Raw genomic sequence first — 15987 nt, 5'->3', positions numbered from 1 at the left:
GACAAGAGGAGAAGAGATGAGTTTTGAAAAGGCACTGGAATACTGTGAGGGTCTCAGAATAGCAGAGATCTTTGCATCAATATGTTCAAAAAGTATTTTTTCAAAATGTAAAAAAAATGTCTAAAATTATAAATAGTGAAAAACTAAATATAAAATATTTCTAGTGTGAACCAAAATATAATACTAAATATTATACAAGTGATTTTTCTTAACCAAAATGGCATAAAAACACATATTATTCTAATACGGGTCTTTTTTGACCCACTTATGGAAGAGTGTAGGGTCCAGTCACTCGTGCATCTAAGGGTTAAAGGAGCTGAACAACACTGATATACTTCACATAGTGTAGCGAAATTGCACAGGTGGCTAGATTTGCCACTATGAGCAACTCCTTACACTTCATCCTACCCATTGTGTATATGAACATATTGATAAGAGCAGCTTCAAAGATACATATTTCAGGAGCGCTTGATTGGAAGGTGTCTCGAGCTACAGTATCACACTTTCAAAGAATTGTGTCAAACTCCAACCTTAAGCACACATTTTTAGAAACCTATTGGCAATGTTTTTGTCTTTATGGGTCATTTGAAGGATTTATGTATCTTTTGTTTCAGTCCAACTCCAAACTCCACATTGGCAAGAAACACATTACATCTTTACAACTAACCACTCACCACGGAGCTCTTAACATGTCTTTTCAAGTGCTATTTCTCTGTGCTTGTTTTGCTGTAATATTTTTAATTGCTTTAAGCCTAGTTGTTTGATTTAGACTTTCTTAATTCAATTGTATGTTCATTCTTAATAATGAAATAATGTAATAATAACAGTCAGGGACAGAGGTCAATTTTGTCTGTACGATATGAAAGACAAAGTTGAAATGATCCATCCTGTATTGAAATAGTAAGCTGTAAAAGAAGTTAGCTTCAAGGTAATAGCAAGGTTAATTCCACCTGCCCCCTATGATGATCACTGATGCTTAACTTAATAGAGAGCAAATATATGCTGCTTCATTTAACAGATGGCTCCGACTCAGAAAGGAGAGCTTTGGGTACTTCGGCAAGTGATTCAGCCCTCAGATTATAATTTCATTAAAGTGTAAAACTGCTGGAAGAAAACTCAAACCGTCTATCAATATGACTCAAAGTTATTTTGTTTGGTGATTTTTTGGAGAAAATCCTTCATATTATTAATATTAAAGTGTGTGGGTGCTTGAATCATCCAACATGAACATTTTCAATTTCAACAACCTATTAAATCAAACTGTTACTGAATCAAAAACCCCACCTCACAATAAGTTATTGAATATTATTATTAAAATAATGAAAGCATGTTTCTATTATTTATAAGCTCTATATAAACCATGTAGCACTCAATAAATACATTGATTTAGCTTTGAAACACATTATTATGCAGCTGTACGCAAATATAAAGACATTTTGGTTTATTAATGCACAGTATTTGTCAAAAATATGATTACAAGACATGTTTATAATAAATATAATATTAGCATTGTCGCTTATATTGTCAGTCAGTATAAATTATTTTTATTCACCAGCCTTCACAAAGCTGATAAGAGGGGGAATTCTGACAAATAAATACTTGCATATATTGTTGCATCGATTCAGTTGTCTTGTGTCTAGAAACCATTATTTATTTTATTTTTTATTATCATACATTTTACCTCCTTGTGTCTATTAACCTGATAACATGTTATATTTTGCTGCATGTACCTGTAAAGTTCTTAAGAATAATCTGAGGGGGATTTCTTGTTGTTTAACTTGTGATGTGTCATTTTGTAAAGCACTCTGAGCTGCAAAGAGTTGTCCTATTCTATGTGCATTTCCCTGTGCAGATAATGAACCTTTTTTCTTTACCTTTCCAGCAGGTTGTGTATGGCCTTGAACAGGAGCGTCCTGCACTCGTAGGACAGCCCACACTCCCAGAGCCCCTCCTCAGCCACTGAAAGAGAAGAAGAAAACAATCATCAGATAATAAATCTCAATATTTTATTATGTCTAATAATAAAAGAAACAGAAATGATATTCTCCGTGACAGAGAAACATCTGCACGCACCAGCTTGAGGATAATAAACAACACATGATTCAGCGTTTAACTGCATGTGTTTATGGCACGCTCTGTCAAAACATGCTGCATGTGCTGATGAGAAAACCTGCACATCCTATCAGAAATCACACTGAAGATGAGGTTGTGTGGAAGCATCGCAGTGTGAGCGTGTGCGTGTGCGTGTGCGTGTGCGTGTGCGTGTGCGTGTGCGTGTGCGTGTGTGTGAGGGTGCTGGGCTGTACAGCTGTCAGGTTGGCTGCAGCGACAGCCCATTCAAACCCCATGCAGTTGACAACAGCAGTTAGTGTATAGAGGGAGTGCGGCTGTATGGTTGCAGGATGACACACATGCTTGCGTGCTCAGGTTTGAACATGCATCCAGAGGAGTTTGAACTCATCCCTTTTTTTTCCCCTGCGATATTCGAGCAGCTCAAGACAAAACGTGGTCAGATCAGCTGCACTCTGCCCGAGCCTCTGACATGTCAGCGGCTAGTTCACACGTGTCAAATGTGTGTGTGTGAACAATTGAACACCCTCCTGATTTCTTTAACCTCCCGACCCCACCCCGACACCAACCCCCATTGCCCTGCTCCTAAAAAGAACACACTCACACACACACACACACACACACACCGCGGCCAGTTAACAGCGCTTCTCTTTGTTCTTTGCCATATACCTGCAGGGCTCCTGGAAGAACTGGAGGATTGTGGGTGGGTGTTGTGTTTGCTTATAGGGTGGTGGCAAACAAACCAAGCATCACAGAAATACACAAGGAAAAAGGAATGAAAGACAGAGGCAGAAAGCCTGGGGGATGGGTGGCATAAACACCAGCAGAGGTTTCTCTTTCCCTTCTCTCTCTTCCTTCATTTGTGTATGTGTGTGACGTGTGTGTACTCATTTCTCCTTCTCTGTTGCTTTGTTGATATTTCACTCCTGTTTTTTTTTTTCTTCTTCTTCTTCTTCTTCTTTCTTCTTCATACCAGAGTGAATGAAATGTCCTTACTCGCCAGAATTACCCTGTAACCATGGAAACGCTGGCGGTGAGAACATGGCGCCCTGGCATTCAATTTCAACACTGGTCCCTCCCGCCCCTCACCCTCCTCCTTCCCCTCCTTTTCCTCTGTTCTAATGCTCCCAACACCCCTCCACCCTCCCCACCTTACCCCCCCTTCACCACCCCCCCCCCCCACCCACCCCTCATTTACTCCTGCTTCAGGGCTCAGACAGGAAGCTCGCTCTAGCCAGCTCCTCTACAGAGCAAGATAGAGCGAGCACCACGAGCAGAATGCTAAGTCTCTGGCAAATCCAGCTCATTAGCTCTCACTGTCTCTTTATCTCCCTCTGTTCAAAATCCCCCAAACTTTTTTTTCTTCTTCTCCCACTCTGCCAATCCTGCACAGCCCATCTTCATTTACTCTCGTCATGACCGGCTCCACAGCAGGCTCTTGACCCCTCTAACTCCAAAACTGTCACTGACTCCCACAAAACACCGCCCCCTCCCACACAGAACTTGACAAAAATGAAGCACACACCCCAAGAAGAAAGGACTTAAAGTCAACTTGTCCACATTCGCTTCCCTAACTCCTGCATGTGAATCGGTAGCGCCGAAGCAGTTACAGTTTTTTTTTTAAAGAATCTCAGCAGTAGCGCATACTCAGATGCCAGAGAAAACATGCAATCTACATAAGACACTCCTGTTTATATTGTAGCTGTAAAGGAGCCAGCTCACTGCAGCGTATCGGCACAAGGTGTGACAAATCACTCTCGCAAGCAAACAAGGTCAGGCATCCACACGAGCGTGCAGCGAACACATCCTCACATGAACGTTATAAATATAGAAAATGGAGTGTGAAATAAAACAATGATTTGATACATTGAAGAGTGATTTTTTTCTGTAGGGATGTGTGAGCCAAAAAACACCATGAAATCGTAATGTTATCAAGCTGCCGCCATGTTTTGAGTTTGTACTGCCTGTTAATCAGAGGAGGAACACAGATGGCCCGAGGGAAAAGCGCACTGTAGACACTAAATGCACAGCTAAGTGCAATAGGGCTTTAAAGCATCATGATCCATCATTCATCACAGCCGGAGCTACAGGGAAGCGCATCATGCCTGAAAGATCTTAAAGGAACTGGATGTAATCAGCCCCAATTAGATTAAACTGAAAGCTCATAATTTATGTTTTTAATTGATTTTCTCTGATAAATGCCAGATTCTTTTAAATAGGCAGATCCATTCTGTTAAACAAATTAAATAAAATGAAAAGAAATAAATAAAAAACAGTATTCTGATTCAAAGACAAAAGTCATGTTGGTTTCCAAAAGAAGAAAAATATGTTTTGTAAAACACAAATAGACGGACTGATTATGTAACAGGAAAAAAATATTTAAAATATAGTATTAACACAATTAAAAAATATATTTGTAATAATAATAGATTTTTACTCAATGAAACTATATTTAACGTTTCATAATAATATTTTTTATGAGCCCTATTTAAACTGCAAAATGACTAATTAGCACCAATCGGAAATGTATATTATGCAAACTCAATGGGCAATGAATCTCATATAAAATACCAATAATACAAATCCTCTGTAATTAAATGATCCAAAAACAGTGTGTGTACTAATATCAGTGTGAGAGCACCATCAGGCAAACAATGGTCAGAACCATTATCAACGTGTGCATGTGTTCATCCTAATGCACGCAGCCTGTGTGAGAACTGGTTCCCACAGTGCCTTAGTGCACAGGCCTGCCTTTGCACGTGTGTGTGTGGTGTGTGTGTGTGTGTGTGTGTGTGTGTGTGTGTGTGTGTGTGTGTGTGTGTGTGTGTGTGTGTGTGTGTGTGTGTGTGTGTGTGTGTGTGTGTGATTGTGTGTGTGTGTGTGTGTGTGCGCGCGCGCGCGCGTGTGTGTGTGTTTGTGTACAGTGAGGTAATGTCCTTACAAATGCACGGTTATTTAACACAACCTTCCTTCCCCCATCTCCGTGCCTCAATGCTCTTAACCGCCGCGCCACCCCAAACACAAACAAGCAGTGATGGAACTGGGTCGCCACTACCACTCTCTGGATTTCCACCTCTTATTCTCTCCATCTAGCACCATCTTTCTCCATCTCTCTCTTTTCCCAGTGTGTTTGACCCTCTCTCTCTCATTTGAACTCTTCTCATCTCTCTTTTGCCTCCCCGGACTGTGTTGGTCTCACACCACTAGAGGGAGTGACCACGCACCACTACAATACTGGGCTAACAAAACACAAGGATGTTATTGATCGAGGGGGGGGGGGGAGAAGACGGGAGTCGAGGTGTGACAACACTCTGTCTCGGACACGATGACCCCTCTCCACATATTTCCTTCCTCTCTCTCTCTTTCATTCATTTGTCTTGGATCAATATCACCAGCAGTATTGGCGTCCAGTGGTGTCTCAGCAGTCTGCAGGCTATCAGCTCTCACTGGGCAATGTGTGTGTGTGTGTGTGTGTGTGTGTGTGTGTGTGTGTGTGTGTGTGTGTGTGTGTGTGTGTGTGTGTGTGTGTGTGTGTGTGTGTGTGTGTGTGTGTGTGTGTGTGTGTGTGTGTGTGTGTGTGTGTGTGTGTAATTTCACACAAAAGCCCACTGCCACTTTACTAATTAGCTGCCCTGCTGCATGTCTGAGTAGAGGTTGGTCTCTGTTTGCTGTGTGTGTGTGTGTTTTGGTGTGATAATGTGTGTGTGTGTGTGTGGTGTGTGTGGTGTGTGTGGTGCATAGCAACATGCTTTAGTATGCTTACGTGTTTTTTGTAGAAGGAGAGAGGGAGATTACTGTACAGATGGACAGAAAGAAAAACCGTAGGATGAAGAAAGAGCTGCAATGATTGGTTGGATAATCCAATAATTGATTAGCAGAAAAATGACTGTTAACTATTTAGATAACGGCTTGATTGTGAACGTAATTTAGTGTGCGAAATTGGGCACAAAATGCTGTTTTCGGAGTCTCAAATATGAAGATTTCCGTTTTTTTTATGGCAGATGAATTGATAATGGAAGTAATTGTTATCTGGAACATAGAAGAGAGGGATAATGACGATAACGAGTCTGTGGAAGTGTGTGATAAGGCCAAAATATGATTGAGATACATATCAGAACAATATCTCCAATATTAAATAAACATTTTTTAATCTTTATGTAAATTATTCATTTTTGTGTGGCTGAGATGAATGTCAGTGTTTAAGGTAATTAAAAAACCTTCTACACATGCACTTGATCATGCTCCTGTGTGAACCCTCAACATACACGACCAGATTTATAATGTAATACAAGTGCTGTGAGAAATTGGACACACTTCTGTAAATGTTTTAGCGTCCTGCAAAGCTAGTACTACATTTTCATGACTACCTGACACGAGTGTAAGCGGTTCATCAACAGCCTGAGGTGCTGCATGAAGTCTGCAGACGTAAAAGAAGAAGATTAAAAGACCATAATAGCTGACTGTTTTAAAAACACAGATCAGGTCAGGGAATTTTAGATCAGCACAAAGAAAGGTCATTGTTAGGTCATCATTATGGATTAATAAGGCACTGCCGATTTTTTATTAGGATTGGATGTTACAGTTCAGTGACACTCCCTCTCGTCCTCCCGCAACTTCATAATTCCTATTTTTTTAGCTACCTCTGACTCAGTTGAATTCTCCACATGGGAGGGAAATTCCCACCAAGGACAAGCATTTATACGTTATGAGCAAAACAGACTTCTAAAAGGTCAGATTTCCCAAAAAACACTCTCATGGACAAGAGAATAACGAAAGGAATAGTGATGAGGGAGACACCAGAAACCCAGAGGGGATTACTTATAGCACTTACAGTCCACTGTCTTTCTGCTCACTGTTAATATCCCAATAACATGCTGTATTACCCTGGCACTGAGCCAGAGTTAATGCAGCTAGGCCAGCAAAAAACAATATATTCTTAATTCATTCAGACAGGGAACATTACACCTTAACAATATGACTCCTTTTCTACTGCAGGAAGTTAGAAATCAGGGTGTTAGGAACATCTTAAAGTGGACCTATCATGCTATATTTGAATAATATAGTGTAGGACCATACCTATATAAGGCATATTTATACTTTTTTTTTTTCAAAATACCAAACAGATCATGCATTTTAGCCATGCCTCATTTTGCTCAATTTGACATTTTTTAGCTCTGTTTTAGCAAGGGCTGATTCTGTGAGAACAGCACCATCTACAGGCCTGGCATATGCTCAGTTGTGGCACATTTCTCCGTTTTGTTCCGTTGACCAACTCATTCTGAGGTCAAAACTGTCAGAGCCCCCTGACCTGAGCTATATACAACTGAGCAATTACATTATACATATTATTTCAAGGATTTCTTTACATTTTAGTGACAATTTCCACCGCTGATTAAATCCAAACTGTAACAACTGTGTTTATTATCATTTATTAGCACCCAATTACTCCATAAACTGCCATTAAATCTGAATATTAACATCCGCAGTGTCCAAAAGAAAGTTTGTCATCAGATATTTCCATGGGACTGAGAACGGTCTCCATCCATTAGTCACAAACATTCTCGACATTTTTGATCAGATTTCACCCCCACGATTTCTCTTTAACATTTATTTGAAACAGCATTAGTGTCCCGTGTAACTGAAGTGAGTTTTACACTTGGAAAAAGTAAGTAGCTCTTTGTTTAAGCCCATTCTTTCTGTTAATCAGCACTTGTGGAGTTTAGAAGAAAAGTTAACCTGCAAGCTTTTGTGTTTCTCTCTTAAATGTATAAGAAATACAGCTCTACAGGCGTAGGTGTTATTGCTCCTGAGACGTTCTGTTTTAAGTCACATGAACATGAGCTGGCTGATATTAAAGCGGAAAAGGTTACAGGGTCAGACGAGGTCAATTTTCATCAAGGACATGATATCACACAGTTTCCCTTAATCCATTGGTATGTAATTGTGTATTTGTAAAACCCTATATCATTGGCCTTGTGTTTAAATTGTTGATACTGATGTGTATTCGTCTCACTGTTTGCTTTAGACATATGGGGGTAAATATGTTCTTGAGAAAGAGGGTATTTCCTTTTCTCATTGCAGTAAAATGCATCACTTTTAATTGGCTCTAAGAGAGATGATCACCATGTGGCATATTTTCATTCTCCCTATCTCACCTTATTTCTACCTGCTCCTCAGGTCATTAAACAGCAAACACCCCTATCCCTGTGACAGTCACCTACAGTTTCTCATGCTCCAGTGACACCGTTTCCTAAACTTTTAGCAACACCTGTCAACACAAGCAGGTCTCTGCAGCGCCATTATACAAACCCCACCACAAAATCCAGAGGCCAGTCAAACTTAAACTCTTCAGGCTTTTGAATTACGCTTATTATCAATCCTTGCAAACCTTAAACAAAGCACAATGACTCACATTGCCTTCATATCACCAGTGATGAAGATTGACAGACTGCTTGTAAACCCAGTTAACCCAGTTTACCAAATGTCTCTCCTATCAACCTTATTATGATGATAACATATCAATAAAGATATCATTTTTAGTGTCATGTTATAGGAAAACATTTCTTTTCATGTACCAAAAGAGATATGTTAAGAGGAGAAAGAAAAGGGAGCAACAAATATTACATTATTATTACATGACAAGTTACTTGTTAGACGCTTTTATCCAAAGCGACTTACATACTCAATACTGTGGGCAATCCCCACAGGAGCAATTTGGGGTGAAGTGTCTTGCCCAGGGACACAACGACATGCTTACTGCAGTGGGGTTTGAACCTGTGACCATCTGATCCCCATACCAAGGCTCTATCCACTGCGCCACACGCCACAAATATAAATATATATAACACATATTTGATACATTCATCAGAACATATATGTCATTTCATACAATTTGACTGCACACATGGCAGGCACTGAGACCCAGAAAGATGGACAGAACAAGGGGCAGCGGTGACAGCGAAGAGGAGGAGGAGGAGGAGGAGGAGGAGGAGGAGGAGGAGGAGGAGGAGAGTGAAGGGATGAGGGGAAAGTCTGGAATCAATTAGGTGACTGAGCCCGAGTTGCTTGCATATTTGTGGGAGTGAGTCAGGCAGAGAGGCAAGAGAAGGGACCAGGGTGTGAGCGTTGTGCCATGAGAATATGAATTCATATAAACACAAGCAAAAACAACAGTAAATGCCTACTTAGTGAGTATTTGGTGACATTTCGCGTGTGAGTATTGGATCAATCCAAATGTTTTTGATGGTTTGTTTCCCCCCCGACAGCACCACCGGACCAGAGGAGTCAGGTTGCAGCCAGAAAAGCCCCACCTCTCCTGAGCTGAGGTCAAAGTGGAGGGTAAGAACGGCTGGCTGGCGCTGACCCAAACCATGTCAACGCAGCAGCTCTCCATATTCCCTTACACAACTTCCCCTCGTTACTTCTTTCTGCACTGAATTCAGAGCACAGTTTTATATCGCTGGCTCTGACGGAGGGGGGATTTGACTTGAATGAAAAAAAGAAGAAAGCTGCACAAGGCTTACGTCTCCCTGTGAGAGGAGCTGAGGTTTACAGAACAAATCTGAATTTGCAGACGTCACAATATGCACAGAGTATATCATGTCACAACTTCCAGAATGTGGTTTATTCACGTGCTATTATTGCTACACAGCATGCCACCGTGCTGCCAGCGATGACCTGGTGTGAATACTAGGAGTCTAAAGCATCTCTGCTGCCGGCATGCATAAAGCATACTGATGAGAAGAGGACAGAGGGATGCAACATGGAGTGAGTGGTACTGTATGTGTGCCTGCTTGTGTCAAATAGCAAGATTAACAGGGGGTTGAAAAGAGGGTATACACGCAGAGGCAGAGAGGTAGCGGTATAGAGGTGTAATTCTCTAAGGAGTCAGCGTCCCCATGTGCAAACAGAGATGTCTTTCCCAGACAAAGCCACACATTTGACATACTGAGTGAGAAGGGAGGCAACCATCATTGGCATGCAGGAAATACATAATAATATATGATAGAAATACTTCATTCAAAACAACAAAGACAAATCACTAAATCGACATGTTAACAACAGCTGCTGTTCTCCTCAAGCCAACAAAGCAGGCAGGAGATATTAATATGGGCTTATGTTCAAGTTTAATGTGGTTTTTTTCCTACTTCTTAGAGATTAAAATCTTACTTCTGCATGTTTCCACATTTGTCAGCTTTCAAAAAAAAAAAAAATTCAGTAAACAGAAATGACACATAAGCTTCCTAATTTATTTAGCAACTCACCAGTCAGTCCTGCGCTCATTTGGAGTGATTCTGTACTGGATTCATTAGAAAGAGCATGTTGACAGTGTCATTTATAATTGAGGGGATATTGACTATATTAATGTGGAGGCGATGGTATAATTAGTGTGATTGGAGAGGATATAGCTGGGGCTATAAAAGCAACATTAAGAGCAAAATCAGATTGCTCTCTAATATAACCTGCTATAAAAACGCATGTGTGTGTATAATTGTGTGTTTAGAGGTTTGGGGTACATGCAGAAAGGGAAACCAGGGGATGGTTCATGGGTAAGAAAGAGAGAAATGGAAACAAAGCAGATTAAAAATAGAACAAAGAAGAAGGGAAAGAGGTCTGCATTAAACAGAAAAATGGCTGAACATTTATGATAGAACATGTATGGAAATGAAAATGGATTCTTTAGATGCTGATGCAGGGGAAAAGAAGGAGTGTGTGTGTGTGTGTGTGTGTGTATGTGTGTGTGCGTGTGCGTGTGCGTGTGTGTGTGTGTGTGCGTGTGTGTGTGTGTGACAATCAAAAAATGAGACAACTGTACAGAGAAAAGCCTACAGAATTATCCCACAGCATTACATCATTTGACAGTCACTTAGCTCATTCAACCCAGCACACACACGCACACACACACACACACACACACACACACACACACACACACAGACACACAATCAAAGCAGCACGCACACAGATCTGGTAATGTTTGGGATGCTGCGGATGGTTGGATGCTAAGTGCCAAGTGATTTCCCATAAGTCACTGAGAAATAAAGAAACAAATGGGACGTGCATGTATTATCATGAAAACACACTTTGTCTCTGTGGTCTCAACTGGCCTCTTAAATGTTATCCTTGAGTTGAAGTTAAAAAATAACAGCATTTAGTGAGAAGGAAAGAGATTTAACACTGTTAGCAACAATTTCTCTGCTGAACTGTATTTAATTAATATTGAAGACGACAGTAATTCCCCAAAATGTTGCTTTAACATGATGTTCCAAGTGTTTGCCAAGTGCCTGCACCTCAATTATTACTGGTTTATTTGCTGACCACGTAACCTGTATTATTATAATATTGTGTATTCCCTTCACATTTTGAGTTGTATGGCTCCCAAACGGCAGCATACATTTCTCATCTTGTTCCATAATTGCTTTAACAGTCTATCTTTTCCTCTCAGATGAATTCTGTTTGTCTGAATAAACAGGAAATAACAGCACCTGTTTATTTATGTTGACGTAGTCGAATGTGGTGAGGATGAAATGTATTTACAATTTGCTATTAATCTAAGCAGGTGCAACTGCAGTGGTGGTCTTTATGGCCACATCCATCTAATGTAGATTTACACCTGGAATATAGGCTTCTTCGCTGGGATTATGTACTGCCCACCCTACTCTTTACTAAAACTGCAATAAGAGCATTTCCATCCACCTGTTTCAGGCACATTTTAATTTGAGCATAACATTTGTAGAAAACCTTTAAATATCACAATCAGGTTTATATAAACTGAAAGTATTATTTAGGAGCCAAATCATTAATGGTTATGAACAGGACCTGTAAAATCCCATTTGTTATTTCTTGTAATTGTTAAAGTAATTTCTTTCTGATTGTTTTGTATAACATTTTTTTAACAAGACAAACATATCGCTGATGACGATGACCTAATATTTTATTTATAAGGAAAATGTATGCTAGAGGGGGTAGGACCAGAAAAGTTTTTTTTAAGCTTCTTCTTGCCCCTGTTGAACATGACAGAGACTATTTGAGAATTTTTTTTTTTCGTTTTTTTTTTTGTATTTTTTTTTTTTGTACTTTGTTATAATTATTATGAGTGAGAAAAAACAAGAAAGAAAATGATATATATATATATTATTATTATTGTTGTATGTTTTGTTTCTGACATGTTCAATAAATTGACTAAAAACAAATATGCCTTGCTGAGCTGGAAATGGTGGTGTAGCAATACAAATGGCGGCAGATGAAAACACCTGTTAGCACCATTGAGGAGAAATGTCTCAAATATGTGCCTTATTTCAATCACGTTTTCCATTGTTAAGTACATTTTACTGGTGCAATGTCACCTCTTCTTCTGCAATGGTTTAATGGCAACCCTTCTGGAGATTTAGCACAACGTCTCTTTATCTCAATGCCCCTAATACCGAATATTTACAGAACAGTTGTGAATGGAAACTTTACTTTGACTGATTTCTTGGAAATATGTGTTCAGTTTGATGTTCATTTAAATAGAAACCAGGCTTATCAGAGAACAACAACTAGAAAGTGAATAACAACACTACTGAGTCATAGAGAAACACTCGTGCAGAACATCCTTCTTCCTTCAGATCCTGACTGAAGATAAACTGAGTGTAGAAGATAGACAAAGACTTCAGGGATTTATATACCTACAAATACTTAAAGCCAGTGACACATTCACAACACTATTCTGCTAGAAACTATCGAATACCATCAAAAACACCTGAAACCTTGACTTCACTTCCTCTTTTCTTCTCACTTTTACTTTTTATAAAGTGGTTTCATCTCCTAAGAAACAACCACAACATCAACCTGGCTCTGAATGTGCCCGTGCTTGTTCATACTGGGAAGATATCCACGTCATTAAAGGAAGGTGGACTCGCATCATTTTCTCTGGCAGTGTAACCACATCAGGGGAGGTTATTGACGCATGATCAAAAAGATGTGTTTGACTCGTTGTTCCAGAGGAAGTGGAGGACTGGAGAGTGGCTGCAACTAAAAGTGGTTTCTGTGTGTTACCTGCAACACCATCTCTGTTGTGTTATTCAGGTAGAAGTGACACTTCCTGTGAACTCCCACTCATTCAGCTGTCAAAATAATGTGTCATGAGTCAAGCAGCTGCAAGCCAAATATCTAAATTAGAGTTTTTTTTAGTACAACCTGAGGATCTAATATATGTAAATATTCGGAATAATGTTAGCTTAACATCATGTAAGCAAGCGAGAGAGAAACATGATTAATATTAATAAGGAAATTGTGTAGCACACCAAAAAATAACAAGCATTTTACTGATGCACATTCAAATTAAACACCAGCAGATTAAAATATAAGAACATGATATCATTAATCACTTTTGCCTGAGCAGTGGAGCTGTAGCATTGTAAAAGGGCCCATTTCTGTGGTGTTGACCCTCATGTTAAGCCACAGATACTTGAGCACCTCATTAGAAGTGAATGGGCCTCGAGGTGGGAGGCAGGGCGGCTATTGAGAGGCTTAGCGGGACTCCACAGGGCTTCCTAACTGCCACTAGAGGGGAGAGGAGAGAGGGAGAGGGAGAGACTGACAGCAAGCCTCTCTCACTCAAGGATGAGGGAGGGATGGAGAGCCCTCCTCTCTTCCCAGGATGCATCATTCATGGCCGTGTCTGTCCCCGGTCCTTAGAGCACTAACAGTGTGAGGATTTATGTCTTAGCACTGCAGATAGAGATTTCAAACACTGCCAATCATCTTATATCTAATGGTAGCCAAGTACAGGCTTAATTGATGAGGAAATTAAACAAAAAATAAATTGAACAATGGAAAGTAGTGACGCCGCATGGTCATAATTCATACCAGGCAAATGTGGGTAGAATCTTATATCACAGCGCTGATGTTTACAAAATGTTCAAAATCTAACTTAATGCGCACATTTAATACGTTTAGATTCCCATTGTCTTTACCACACTTGAGTTTGTAAATATATAATGTTGTACCTTATTATGTTTGTGACTTGACAAACCAAAAGAAGATTCTCGTGTGAGGATTTAGCTTCAAACTCCAAAAGGATCATTTCTGCTTTTGGCCTCATAAGGTCTTATTATCCAGGTTTTATGACTAAATTCTTCAGATTTCTCTGCCATTTGAGGCGGAACTGAGGTTATGGAGGATCAAGGATAAACAGAAATGCCTCCTGATGATGATAGACCGGCCCATCGTGAAAAGAGTGAGGGAATTTATTTTAGTAACATCACTAAGCAGTGACTTTATAGTGGAATGCTCGAAAAGCCAAACAACTAAAAGAACAATACGTATTTTGGCATGCATCTATTTAGTAAGCAATAGTGCGACTGAACAAATGCATGCTATCAAAAGCCAAGTGACAGAGTGCATGCCTTCACTATCAAAACATTGACTTTCATGATTGCTAATTGTTTTAACAAACAGCTGAAGTGCCTATAGGTGAATAGCTATTGTGCAGACATTGATTTTGTGGGTAATTCAAGATCAGCATTTCTGTGCTGCTGATAAAAACGCCATGGGAGAAAATCAATGTGGCCGTTTTGTCACTTGATGCCGGCTGAGGCCTTACAAGCTGCAGAAATCAAAGGCGGCTCGCTCAGGTCGGAAGGAAACGCCAACAGTATTAATCCTCATCACCTATTTCAAAATGTATGAATGTATAGCCTTCATTTCTTTCATCTCTGGCGTTTGGCTTTCATTTTCACATCACAGGTGTCCTGATCTCAGACAAATGCTGAAGTAAGAAGACGTGCTTTTCTTAACTATCTCTACAAACACAAACATTTGATTTAGTTTCCTCTTGTTTCATAGCTCAAGGTATGATTGTGTTTTAGTTGTTTTTTGCATCTATTTAACTACTTTAGTCGAATCTGCTGTATATACGACTGCATAGTTTTGTATGAAAACAACTAAATACTTTTATGAAGAATAAAAATGATACAAAAAACAGGGCTTTACAATCTGTACAACATACCGTTTGACACCTGCTATCCTTAGATGCTTAATTCTGACAAAACAAACACTTATAAATGAAAAATTGAAAATAAATATTTGCCCATTCATACAGTTTATGATGCCTTGAAGGTAACTTGGTCACTCTGAATGAATTCAATTCTGTATCTGTTGTTAGTGCACATAAAGGTTATTGTTGGCAACAGTTGTCAGATAAATAAACAAAATGTACTTGCACTTGTATCGTAAATGTGAATAGAAGTGTGTACAATTATTATTGGCCATTAACATGAACATGAAAACAGCAATAGAGGCAAACTAAGGAAAATACATAAACAGAGGCTTTTTATTTGAATGCGTTCTTCACAACCTGTATTCTGTATTAGCAGTGGATTGCTCATCTTCCTTAACACCCAATTGAAATGTCATGCTCTCCCTCCCTCGTACTTCCCTCCACCCTCCATCTCAGTTTCCCTCCAAACACACCCCTCAACTTTTTCACACCAGTTCCTTCCCCTTCCTAAATCCCACACAACCTCTCTTCTTTCTCACTCTACTTCTTCTTTACTCCTACTCCACACACTCTCCATCGATCTTTTAGTTCCTCCATCTCTTCCTGTGTCTTGCTCTCTCACCAACACACACCAACACACACCAACACACACCAACACACACAAAGCTCTCATTCTTTCAGTTTGTGGCTTTTCTTTCAAAACCGAAAAGCTTGCGAAGGAAAAAACCTACACCCCCCACCCCTTTCTCAGTGCAGCTGGGAAGCTTCACCCCTACCATCTCTCTCTCTCTCTCTCTCTCTCTCTCTCTCACACAACACACAAACACGGTGCGGGGTCAGGAGGTCACAGGCCACCACGCCCTGACAACCCACAAGGGGAGGAGAGAAGAAGAGGAGGCGGGAAGGAAATCAGAGATCCTCCGTCCTTGCCCAAC

The 15987-nt window shown here is 40.0% G+C and overlaps 1 protein-coding gene across 2 annotated transcripts in view; it reads right to left on the bottom strand.

Moving 5' to 3' along the window:
• LOC117476528 (mediator of RNA polymerase II transcription subunit 13-like) overlaps positions 1–15987 on the bottom strand; it is a 78506-nt gene that overhangs the window by 28919 nt on the left and 33600 nt on the right. For both annotated transcript variants that reach the window (XM_034123136.1, XM_034123137.1), the window contains exon 3: positions 1875–1959. In XM_034123136.1, the coding sequence (XP_033979027.1) occupies positions 1875–1959 (85 nt within the window). The remainder of the gene's footprint in view (positions 1–1874; positions 1960–15987) is intronic.

This window comes from Trematomus bernacchii, unplaced genomic scaffold (assembly GCF_902827165.1).
Source record: "Trematomus bernacchii unplaced genomic scaffold, fTreBer1.1, whole genome shotgun sequence".
NCBI lineage: Eukaryota > Metazoa > Chordata > Actinopteri > Perciformes > Nototheniidae > Trematomus > Trematomus bernacchii.
The sequence above is the reverse complement of the archived record's forward strand: the minus strand, read 5'-3'. Positions and strand labels throughout refer to the sequence as shown.